Below are 13,085 nucleotides of genomic sequence, written 5' to 3'. Positions count from 1 at the left end.
CGGTTCCCCGCCGGGGAGAGGCCTCTAGCCCCCGCGGGCTGCAGGCCGGGCTGCCCTGCCTTCACGCGTCCCCCACACCGGGCACCCCTGTGGGGGTCAGGGCACCCACTCGTGGGGTTTCTAACTGCCTGGCACTCGGCTCCCTCTCGCCTTCGGGGGTTCAGCCGTACTTGCTCTTTGTTTGGTTTGCACCTCGGAGATGGTCCCCGGCGTCGCTGTTACTGTACTCCTTCCCCTGTTTTGCTTTGTGTTGCGTCTGAGAGAGGCTGTCGTCGTGTCCTTGGTACCTCCCGAGCTGATTGTTTGGATCTTCCTTTGTGCTCTGTTTAAACATCTTTGCACTCTTCCTCTGCTCCGCCCAGACTTGACGGTGTAGAAGCGTAGGGTTGTTCTCCATTGTGGTGGTCTTCCCGCAGAAAATAACCGGTCTCGGTTATAGTAGACAGTGTACCTGAGAAATCTTAAAATCCTGGACCATGTCTGGTCCTGTCCATCAGTGGTGATTATTTAAACAGGAGGTAGTATGGGAGGTGTGAAATTTTCATCTTGGGTGAGGGGACCAGTATTAAAAGAGGTATGTTTGGAATGTATACTAGATATCACTAGTTGCCTTTGGGGAGGTGACAGAAGGCACAGGAGGGAAAAAGGAGTCGTATGAAACTTAACGCATGCAATTGCACCCAACTTCTAGTGGGGCAGAAAGCGATCAGTAAGAAGCGAAGGAAGGTGGCCTGGTGGGTTGAAATGGGTCAAAGAAGACGCTTGTTTGTATTGCATCAAACTGTAGAGGTTCTCGCTAAGAGTAGGAGCTCATAATGTTTGTTACTGTATGAGCCAAAGCAGCAGTGTCTGCTGAATAGGTTACTGAATTACATGAAATGAAAAGTGAATACGAGAAGAGGATTTGGAAGACAAAGGTAACAGAAATGAGCTAATATAGTTAAAGAAGTGAAACTCTAGCTTGTTGTCTTATTATAATGAGCTTTTAGTATCAGTCACTCAGTGGAAGTTTAATTGACATAGCAATATCAGCGTGGTTCCTAGTTAAAGCTTAAAGCAAGTAGATGCGTTTGGTCTGTCCTTACTCTTCACAGGCTGATGAGTCCTGCATTAGTGTCAGAACAAAAGCAAGTCCTTCAGATGAAAATGAAAGTTTAGATTTAATTAAATGACAAAGTCCACGTTTGAGTGATACATGTTGCTTTTGAGTCTCCATTTCAAATGTATATAGGAATGTGGATGAGAGATGACAGGAAGAGATAAGTATTTATGCGTATATCTATTAATAAGTACATAAGACTTGCAGGGTACATTTATACAAGGCAAATGGAAATATTCTCAAACGTCATCAACTTCTATAGAATGAAAACTTCAATTAAAGTGTTCATTTAGAAAATACTGTGCTACTTTTGAATGCTCTATTTTGACACCTAGAGATAGGTAAGGATTTTTTTGTTGTTGTTATTATTATTTCAGTGAGTGCATTGGGGGTCTAAAAGAACGAGGTTGTACAGGATATCAAAATACTCAAATTTGCACATTTGCTTCTGGAAATCTTGGTATAACTCTGTAACCTAATACTAATGAATATAATCCTCCAGTCAGATAAACAGTAAAGAGCCGTGCAGTAGTAAGTTCCCAAATCTGCACAAAGTAATTCTAGTGCTGCCATTAGTATGGTGTCTGCTGGGTTTTGGAGCAGAGGAGGTTGTTACTTCTGCCCGTGGAGGAGCCTTGGGAAGTCCTCTCCGGTACCCGTGATCTCCCTATGTAAGACCTTTTGCTAAAGTGGCAAACATGGGATGGAGGAGGAGGTGGTCCATTGCTGACTTCCCAAACAGCAGCATTCCTTGATTTAAAATGGACTCTGTCATGGTAAGGTGAGACTCTTAATTTACTTTTAATTTGCTTCTTCCTGGTAGTAAACGCTAATGGACTGGGGAGGTGTTTATGCTGATGGGTCTTGATGCACACAGTTTAGCGAGTAAGCTCTGAGTAACTGAGGTGCTGAGAAGTTGCAACTAAAGCGAGTAAAGAGTGAGGAGCAAGAGCAGCATAAGTATGAGTGGTTTTGGCCTGGTAAATAAATCCATCTTTGCAGTGCATATTTCTGATTTCTGATACATATATGAGGGAAGCTCTCCCAAGTTTGCAGCTAATGGTGATCTTCAGGAGAGTGCTCTTTTCTGTCTCATATGTGTGGCCATCTCAGCAATGTTGCTCCATTGTGTGATTCTCGAGGGACAGACTGTAGCTCTGTATCCCGGAGAGAGCTGATTGATGGTTCTGAGTACAAACCTACGTACGCGTCCAGCTGTGCTTTGCACATGGCGTGAGGTCGTTGCATGAAATCATAGGGAACTATTCTACCACTGCCACCCCCCGTCTCTTGGCAGCTGCTTTCAGTGCTCTTTAAAATGGAAAATAAATAAAATTTCAATGTATGCTTTTCTCAGTGAGTATACAAGCATGTGGTCTGTCATTTGGAAAAAAAAAAATTTGTAATAATTCGATATAGCACCTGTCATAAGAATATACATTCCTTGAGGAATTATATGAGTTCCTGGTGGGATGGGTGAAAAACATGCATATTTCCATAATTCTTTGTGCCTTTTATCCCAAAGTGCCCTTTGAAAATAGTATAGAAGGGATAAGATCATGCAGCAGATTACTTGATAAGGTCTTATCAGAAAGCTGGAGTGAAAGGTACAGGCACTGCCAACAGCGGACAAACAACAGGTAGACAAGTGGTTGTGAAACAGTCAGTATGTGTATAACTGATAGGTCTGCGTTACAGAAATTCACACCCTTTTTTTTTTTCCTTTTCCTTTTTGCTGTTCTTTATGTCTCCCAGTGCTATGTTTAACTTTTCTAGCATATGTCCATAAATATTTTTCATTAGGATTGTTATTTCTTTTTCATGAAAGTTATGTTTGAGGAAACAAAATAGAATATGAGTGCCAAACACTTACTGCTATTCAGTGGTTTATTGGGGACATTAATGGGTGGAGGCAGTACAGTAAAGATTATTTTCATGCCTATTACTGGATTTATTTTTTTTCAAGTGAGGGATAAGAGTAGTATTCAAAATAATAATTTTTCTGTGTTTTGATTTTGTACATGTAACTATTTACAGCTTCCTCTTGATACATTTTATGTAGGCTGTGGTAGGTAATGTTTCAGTGCATTCAAACACTTGCAGTTGGGGTTAGTTCGGGTGAACTGAGCTTCCCATCTCTGCTGAGGCTGGAGGAGGAGAGGGACAGGAATCAAAAGCTTTGAGCTAGAGTAGCTCTTTTGTTTTCATTGAGTTGGTATTAATTGAGGAAAGAGGGGCTTTTATGTTTTTCCCTTCAAATTGTATTGTATTATGTCATTAAATTGGGGAATGGTTTTCCTGAATTAAGGCAACAGAAAAGAAATATGTTGGTAATATATTCTCTTAAATGTTTTTGGGGAGCTCTGTGTAAGAAAAGACTCATAGAGATTCAACAGTCGGCTGTATACTACTTGCTTTAGTAAAATTAATAAAAATGAGAATGCTGTACTTTGCTTTTTCTGATATAAGGACCTCAGTCTGGCACAAGAATACTTTGTTTTTCTATAGCAAGTGTAATTTAACCTTTTGAAGGTATTACTATTATTTGCAAAGGTATTACTATTTATTTGTGTTATGGTGTCACCCATCTAGCTAAGTTTTAAGGTATTGTTTTGCTTTGTACTTTTCAGACACATAAAGGTTGGTTAATTCCACTGCAGAGATCTTGCATGTTTACGCCGGAAGAGGGAACAAACAAGGCGGGAGTGCTGGATGATAACAGTGGCCAGAGTCGAGGAGGAATGTGGGAATTGCAGTTTGTCTTACCTAGCCAGTGCCATATGAGAGTGATTAAGAGAAGTCGTGGCAGAGGGAGTTTTAAGGAAGGATAATACAGTGACCCATGATCATGTGATTTGCTTCATTATCATACAAATAATTATAATTTTGACACACGCACACCCATTTGCAGGCTAGCGAGGGAAGGGTGCTGTCTTGGGTGCCAGCTCAAGTGGGTGTGGTTAAGGATGACTTCCTGATAGTGGAGGCAAGTAGACAGCTGCATATTAAAGAAAAAAAAAAAAATTGAACAGGGCAAGAGATAAGAGGATGCAATGGAGTGGTCAGGTTGGGGTAATAATAATTATACCATGTTTAATTTCTTTCTGTTTTTTTTTTCCTTCTGGATTTGCTTTTGCACAATAAGAACACATGGTTTTGATTTGGACAGAGGGGGCGTGGGAGAAAGTATCTGACAAGAATTCTTTCGTTCAGTGCCTTAAGCAGAAGAATGGCCTAGTTTCCAGGCCTTATGGGTTCAAGAGTACAGCTGTATCTTTCTTATCCACAGGAGATGGGCTTTAGCAAAGTAGAGAATGCCTGCATTTTTTCCTTGTAAGATTATTTTCCTTGATCATAGATACACCATTAGGTCGTATGTTTGTTTGAATGGTAAGAACAGGGTATGTTCTCCTAATCTTATTTTGAAGGCTTGTGTTTGCTCTATGCAGACCACTTTTTTTGGTTCTGGTTCAGGTCTTGAGCAAGCTCCTGTGCTGTGGGGTAAAACACATGTTTAGCTAAGCATTATTCACAGAGAGAGCAAGGTTCATTTTGTTACGAGGGATGTTATCCATTTTGAAGTTAACCTTCTATGTGAATCGGAGAGAGTCATGGGACAGGTGATGTAGATGTTTAGTTTCATTTTCCTTCTGTAAAGAAATATTTTGGAACAAATGAGTGAAAATGTAGCTTCATGTTTCAGTGTTCTTTCTAGGCATCGTAAAAGGGTATATAAAGTTCAAAAAGTTAATACAGTTTGATTGTACTGCTTGTTTCATTTCATACTTCATAGGTAAACAAAGTTAGATTGTTTGTGGTTGGTGTTCTGAAAACTGTACTTACATGGTCAGTGGAGTTAAATGCTGAACTAGAACAAGGAGATTATGTTCCATGAAACCTTGTTGTCAGTGGGGTCTCTACCATCGTATTTTTCTGATCACACGGACTTACTTTTTATATTAATAGAGCTTTTTTAATTTTCTAACTCTGCACTTAAAATGTTTTAATCATCAGTAAAGGCAGACTTTTTTTTTCCCCCGTGGCACCCAATTATATTTGGAAATTAATGTTTCTACTATAAATGTGGTAAGTTTCTACTATGACAGTTGCTGTTGTCTAGCAGAGAGAGCGCCTGCTAACTTCTAATCGGTATGAATAGTTTAAACACAGAAAAAGTAGTAATTTAATTTTTCTTTCAAGTGCAGATACAGTGATTTCTGTACAATTATGTTCTCTATCAGTGATTTGTATTTGCACTTGCAGGTTTTTTTTTCTTCTCAGAATTTAGTATAGACCTAGCCTTAATATTTTACTGATGTTTGAGAGAGAACTTCAACCACTTTTCCAGTAGTGTAGATTCATTGAGAAACTATCCTGTAAAAAGGAGAGATGATTTTACTTTTAATGTGGAGCTAGAAATCTATGGTGCAACTAAAGCCCTAAGATTTCTTACAAATTGGCCTACTAACAACTTGAGAGTTTGAGCAAACTTTTCAAATGTTCTGATATTAGAGAGAAAGCGTTTTATCGCTTCTGTTTAGATACTGTCTTTTAGTAGCTTCAGCCTCTCTTTTTTATCTTTTTTTTAAATATACTTTTATACTCTGTGCTGCCCTCCAGGTTAAATATAATACTTGTAAGTTGCTGCAGACAGTGACATGTTTCAAACTTAGCTTATTTGTGTTGTGGTTATGACATGATCTATTTTTTTTTGTTGTTGGAAACACAATGCTTGCTTTTTGTGGTTGGTTGGGGTTTTTTAATCTTTCTGGAATTTCAGAATCACAAAAAAATTTTTTTTTGATGACTTCACAATTTTTTCTGGGTCTTCATTCTTAAATGTTTATTCCCCTCTAGGTAGTGGTAAATCAAGAAGAAACATTCTCCACAGTTGAATGTTTCTGAAAACAACTATGAAAGCAGGAAAGTTCTATCGAAACATTCACATCGTTCAGTGTAATGACTATAATGCAACTGAATCTGAGTTTTAATAATAAGCTCTTTCTCCACATCAACTACCAAGCCTGTTTAATTGCTAACATTTTTCTACTTTTTTCACATTCTAAATTAACATTTCTGTGTTCTCTCTGCTCAGTGCTAAACTAAGCCTTAAATTAGGCCAGTTGTATTTCATCTAAGAAAGAAAATTTCTCCTTTTTTTGTTCTGTTTTTGTTTTCCTGTGAATAACTTAGTAAAATCAAAGGATTGCTGAGATCTCAAGGTCAGTTTAAGACTTCATTGCTGTATGTAATGATGCAGCTTAGACAGTTTCGGTGAGCATTCTAGCGAACCTAAGGTTAAAAATTCGAAGAGGATAAGATGGTCCTTGTTTTTAAGGCAGGTTTCCCTGTGCTTGTTTCATCTTATTTTTTCTAAGTAGTGACCAAACACACTATAGCTATCATGGTAAAATAGTTTAAGGCAGAAGCATTGGAAAGTGTGCTCTCTGTGCTTATCATAATCCTGCTTCTTTTTGAACTGAGATGGCAGTTGAAAAAAAAGTTTGGTTGTTTGTTTTATGGTTTTGTGGTTGGGGTTTTGTTTGGTTTTTTTTTTTTAGATGAGCATTTTGTCAGGGATTTTTTTTATGTATGCTTTCAAAGAAAACACCAACTTATGCTGAAAGACATATGTTCACAGTTGTAGTAAGGCATCTGCACAGTTAAATTCAGCTGGGCTACAATTAACCTTTAAAGCAATGAACCGGACGTGCTCATGGAGCAGTGCCACAGCTTAGGCTGTAATGATTGATCAATAGAGTGTATTTATGTAAAACCCAAAAGCACAGGTTTTCTGTGCATCTCTGTAGAATGGAAGATCATTATGTTATTCTAAAATGCTCCATCTTATCAGGACAGCTGATCGACAGTCACTTTACATCACTTAAATCATCATGGAAAACAGGCTTTCTTCTGCTGGAATGAATACAATGTCTGTGTTTTCAAGTTCTCGTATTCTGTTGTTTGTTGTATATGGATCCAGGAAGAAATAATTTTCCTTCTTTTATCTTGCCATTCCTGTGCTTGTGGGACACCTTAGGTGTGGGCTGTGGGTGTCGCAATGAGAAGTGGTCTGCACTCCACTTATTTGGTTAGCATTAACGTGGCTTATGATCAAGATGACTTTTGTAAAGACTCCTGCTGGGCCGTTCAAGATTTAAGTGCTCACTACCAATGACTCCTGGCCATTTGTGTGCAAACTGTTTCAAGTTTGCAACATTTTATAAAAAATCTAAGACATGTTATAGAAACATACATTCATAATACAATAATACAATGTGTTTTGAAAAAAAGGATTATTTTTCTTCACACTTGCATTCTTCAAAAGACTGGTAATATATCAGAAAGAGGACTTTGGGTTACAATAAGCTTTAGCCAGTTTCATTGTTTTAATTTCTAAGCTGTGTACAAAGTCTAAAGAAGCACTTGCAAAAAAAAAAAAAAGGCAGTAAAACGTTCTTTAAATTGTTCGGTAATTTTGAATGCCCAGTAAGTATAATAACATGATGTGTGTTCATAGTCCTAATGATTTCTTAGGTAAGGACTGATAAACATAGTTGAGTTACACTGAGAGAATGAAACACGTTCATGACTTCAGATCAGTGTCTGCCTTGTTCACCATGACCATAACAGTGTGTTGGCAGCAAGTAGAATAATAATCCTGTTTTACATTTAAACACGTTGCCTGTAGAAGTCATAGAAGTAGCAAAATAAGAGATGTTAATCAGAGCAGAGAATGATATCCGAATTATATATTTTAGTTGATTCAACATGAGGAGCTTTGTCCAGTTGTGTTGCAGAATTGTGTTTTAAACATACATAGTTGTGATATGGATACCTTGAATAATAAAACAGAACTTTTCCACCTCTGATGAAAACACTTGTGTAGTACATCCATGTTAGCACAGCTGAACATACAGAGTTACTGGATAGCCCATGGCAGTCTTCTGCAAGAGCAGATAATGATAATATTACTGGTGACAAAGTCTAATTGGTTTTGTATTATAAAGTAATAGTAGTGCATGATAACTTCTAAAATCTCAAGCAGAGACAAAATTAGGCAAGGTTGTTAGGGAGAAGCGATATCTTTCATTAGACAGATGTGGTTGGAGAAAATAGATTAGATTTGGATAGATTAGATTAGGCTGTAGCAGGGCCTGCTGTAAAGGCACCTGCCCAAGGCTAACCTTGTGGTAAAACCTGTAGTGTCTAGTGTCTCTGCTCCGCCGTGCTTCTGTAGGAGGACCCACGCCTTACTCATGATGCGGTAAAACACGCACCTTCTTGTAAGTGGAGGCACAGCCTTAGTCACTGTGATAGAGTGCTATTTTCAGCTCTCTTGAAGCTTTCCTCCCGGCTTCCTCCTTTCTTCACTGTTGGTTCATATCTTTTCTATCTTAACCCAATACTTAGGAAGAAAGTAAAAGAAAAAGAAAGTAAAACATCTTTTACTTGTCTCCAAGCAGCCCCCTTTTTCAAAGGGGAAGAGGGCCATTTATTTGTAATCTTAATGTCAAAGGTTATTACATAGACCGTTTTTCTTATTTAATCCCTCAAATATTTGACCAATTTCATTTTAAACCTGGTGATAGTCTATAACCTGCTGTCACAGCAGCTTTATCCTTACATACTTCCCAATATCCATCTCTCTGAGATTCCATTTACCCATGTTCGTTAAGTTGCTGGCCATTTAATACCTGTAATTTCCTATCTTATCACATTCTTGCCCTCCCACCTTGTTTTCCCCCCCATTTTGCTTACTAACGTGCTTTTGTGCTTGAGCTTGAGTACTTGTTGCCAACTTCCTTATGCTTCTCACTCTTTCTGGGACCTTTTCCAGTTTTGCTCATTTAATGACATAAGCAAAACCAATACGAAGCTTTACTAAAGCTACATAGTTGTAGCTCCTGTTTATCGTTCAGGTAATATCCTTTTGTATGAATCCCAAGGAGCATTTTAGTATGGGAATAATCTGAATTGTAAAGCTAAAGGGAGTGAAGGAATGCTTTGCTGTGGGTGGGTTGGGGGATGTTTCTGGTTTGGGGGTTCTTGAAATTATTAGCAAAAAGGATTGTTACAACTTTAAATACTCATCGGTTAGACTATATTGTCCTCACTCTGCATTTCCTTCCCTCACCCCTGGTAAAGTTACTGTGCTTTCTGCTTCCAGGTAACAGCAGAGAGTAACCAAAGCTTTATAATGATTAGTTAGAAAGGACATACAATTTTACAATGTCATTTGTAGAGAGAGATTTTCTTCGTAAACTCAGCAGGTACGTGAGGAACTTAATGTGCAAGAATTGCAGAGTTAGGGAAGCAAAGTGGAGGGCGTGCTGCAGTATGTGTAGCAGCAGTGTAAAATACGTACTTGTGCTTAAACAGTAAATATCTGAAATTCCTTTTGAGAGTGCATGCTTGGCTTCAGTTGTATATAAGTATCTTTTTAATTCTTAGATGTTTCCATCATTACTTAAAATAAGCAGAGGCATAGCTCAAAAATTCAGAGAATCTCATGCATTAAGAGTGATTTTTGCCGTGGAAATTACCTTAGCCTGTTAAATGCTACATTGAGCTTTTACAGAGGATATGGTTGGTTTCCACAAATGGATTACATGCGTAATGTATTTACTCATCTCTCTATTCCAGATAATATTATCGATTGAAGGTAATAGAATTCTTTAAAGCATTTGGGTTTTTATTTAGTGATATTTTTTTTTTCCCCAACAGTAATCAGATTTTCTTCCCGCTGCAATTATTACAGTAAGGACTGTCTACCGGTGGTCAAAAAAAAAAAATCAGGAAAATGTCATTACTTGGTAAAGGACTAAAACGGTATTTTACTCCTTAGCATCAGACTCCAGAAGGAATAACAATTATAATCATTCAATACAATAAGATGTATACAGAAAATATTATTAATACTGTCTCTGAGCAGTCTTTACCAGGCATACCTATGTACAATAGCTTTTCAAATTTGCTTTTCTTAATTTGATATTAAATGAACAAGGCTGGCTGCTTTTTAGAGTTCTTTCTTCCAGTGATGGACATAAGATGCACATGAACAAAGAAAATTTATGAAAGCACTTCATAATGAAACTCTTGCTCCATCTACTGCATAGTCTAGAGAAATCTTATCTACAGAAAGTTGGTATGAGCAATGAGGGTCGATCTAATACAGATGCTGGAATTAGTCAATAGAAGACATAATAATTATTAGAGAATATATGCCTACAGCAGTGTTTGTAGACAGGCTAAGGGAAATCTAATCCCTCAACCTGTGCAAAGCAAAACAGACTGATAAAATAAAGACTGCATTTAAAGGTCCTTTTTTAGAAAGCTATTCTTGCTTATCCAGTGATTGTAGAAGCATAGCATTTGTCAAAATCAAATTTGATGTTTTCTAAATACTACAAGATAAAATATTGATGATTATTATTGTTGTTATTTTATTTGCGTGACCTTTTGTAAAACTTTGTATTTTGGCATTATGTACAAGTTTTTTCACTGTTACTCGTTAAATCCATTTCTTAGTGGTGTGTAATATTCTGTTTAAATAGAATTATTTTCAAAGTAGGTGGTGTCAAGCCTTCTGGAGCAGCATAGAAGAGACAAACTGGACTCCTGTATCCATCTGTTTGTTTTCATTCCCTTCACATAATAATTACTAACCCGAAAAAGCTGAATTAAATATAGCACTTGACTATTAGACTAAAGTTATTATGATAAAGTGAAATATTAATGGTGCACGAGCCATTTTCCTAATATTGTCTTGATTTAATTGAAGATATTTCTAAGACTAGCTTAGTGGGTGACAAACAGAAAAAAGAAAGAAGCAAACTGGGAGACCGTCGAGTATATTGGCACGTAGTACGATTATTGTATATTGGAGTTAAGTTTACCTCCAGATAATTTTTGAGAAAGGGTAGAAAGCTGTGCCTGATTTCAGGTCAGTTACTGGGTGGTAGGAAGATGGTAGAAAATGAATAGATTCTTTGTTTGCTGCTTGGTGAAACAAGAAAGGTATTTAATGCAATAGCTGTCTTCCCCTGGGATTGGAAGGGTTCTAGTTAGTTTGGTAAATTAAGGAAAAAAATTACAGATGGAGTTCCCGGTGAGCCTGTGATAATTTAGGGATTGCAACATTGCATAAGGGGCTACATGATCATCTCTCCTACAGTGCTGTGGCTTTCCTCATCTCTTAAGAGGCAAGGACTGTGGGTGGGAGAGGGACCCTTGGCAGCTTGATGGTGGAAGAGAGAACATAACGTTGCCGTCTGACCCATCCTAAGACTTGGAATAATTCAGTGATGTCCATTTGATATCTGCATAAGGATGACTCTCCTTTAAGGTTTTGAGGACGGATTCCCGATTGCTGGCAGGGAGATTGATAGTTCCTGTCACCTGCTGACGTTGTCCTTGGGTTTCCATGACTTCTCTGCTTTCCTGACTTTCCCTTCCGTAAGACTGTATCAAATTAATTCCTGTTTTAATATGAGACAGCGTCTGATTAGGTGAGCCACCTCAACTGGGAACTTCCAGACAGTGAGACACATTGCTCTAATGTTACCCAAACAGTTTCGTTGTCCAGCTCAGCACAGAACCAAGAGTTACCAGTGCTAATGGTGAGCTGGAGGCCACCATTGCTGCTACTGGTTATTTGCTGTACCTCACCATCTAGATAAAGAAGTCTGATGATGCCTGACTTTGACAGCTTGCAGGCTGGGGTAGTGTCTAAAGACCGTAGCTGGGAATCTGGGATTCCTCACCCACTGGTTGTCAAGGACTGGAGAGAGAAAGTCATACTTTCTTTTTGTACTTTTTTCTTATTGTTGGATTGGCTGCTTGTTTTAATGACCATGTTCATTTTGAATACATGTTAAGTTTTGTTCAACCCTTTAATCGTAGATTCTTTTGGCTTGTATTCTTAAGCTTTACCCATATAAATATATATATGTGTGTACATTACTTCTTCCACATTTTCTTATCTCTTTATTTTAATGGGCTGGGTAAATCCAGCATCTATTGCTTTTAATATTCTCTTTGCCTCCTGTGATGTTTTTTTCGTTCACTTCCTTTGCTGACTTATGTAACATGGACTATTTCATTTGCTATGTTCATTCTTGTGCTTGGCTTTTACATCTCGGCTATACTCACACATGATTTCTGTTTATGGTTTGAATTCAGTACATTGACAGATACCTGCGGAATATGTGTGATTGTCAGTATTCATTATCTACTGTATTACTGTATCTGCCTGTTTAAAGCATATAAAGAAATATTTTTTTTTCTAGCTGTATTACGTACTTTGCAAAATCTTTCAGGAATATTGCTGCTGTTTAGGTTTTTTTGCCTTTTTTCAATTTAGCTTCCTAGTTGCATGTATTTCTAAAGTGCTAAATTGTGGTAGTTTGTGATCATAAATAATTGGAGCCCAACGGTTAAAATAGGTGGTTGCATGAGTTTAGAAACAAGGGGCTCTGAGGAGATTGTAGTCTGAGCTCTGTGTAGGGCACACTCTTTGATCATAAGATATGAGCTGGTCCAAGGGGCATACAGTGTTTGGACAGCTTAAAGTTAAGCATAAATCTGTGCAAACTTGGGAATATGTTTGCTAAGTTGAAATGTGGTGTAGCATTATCCACATAAAGGTAAATAGTTACTACAGCCCAACTGAGAACATTTTATTTGATCTGTTAATTAACACTTACATGAAAAACAAGGCAGAGAGCACTCAGCAGAAGACTGTCTTCATTTTGCCCCCCCCCCCCCCGTCCCCGTCCCCTCCAAGTTCACCATGTTCCACTACATCTGCTGGCTTGGATACATCATCGTAATCTTGCTCTATATGTAAAACATGGTTTATGCTTTCAGAAGATCAGCTAAGTTTAGTGGTGTCCTTATAACTTTATCTGCAGCTCCTAACATCAGATCAGACTCTGCTAGACTGTTCTTGGTAGACAAAACCATTGTAACTGAATGCTGCTTG

General features: G+C 38.0%; 1 protein-coding gene across 1 annotated transcript in view; it reads right to left on the bottom strand.

Annotated features, from left to right (window-relative positions):
- RAB3GAP2 (RAB3 GTPase activating protein subunit 2 (non-catalytic)) overlaps positions 1 to 397 on the bottom strand; it is a 110,512-nt gene extending 110,115 nt beyond the window's left edge. The window contains exon 1 of the mRNA XM_009333709.1: positions 171 to 397. Within this exon, the coding sequence (XP_009331984.1) occupies positions 171 to 397 (227 nt within the window). The remainder of the gene's footprint in view (positions 1 to 170) is intronic.
- Between the last annotated feature and the right edge of the window lie 12,688 nt (positions 398 to 13,085).

This window comes from Pygoscelis adeliae, unplaced genomic scaffold (genome assembly GCF_000699105.1).
Source record: "Pygoscelis adeliae isolate BGI_AS28 unplaced genomic scaffold, ASM69910v1 Scaffold1, whole genome shotgun sequence".
Taxonomy (NCBI): Eukaryota; Metazoa; Chordata; class Aves; order Sphenisciformes; family Spheniscidae; genus Pygoscelis; species Pygoscelis adeliae.
Note: the sequence above shows the minus strand (reverse complement) of the source record. Positions and strands in the feature narration are given on the sequence as shown.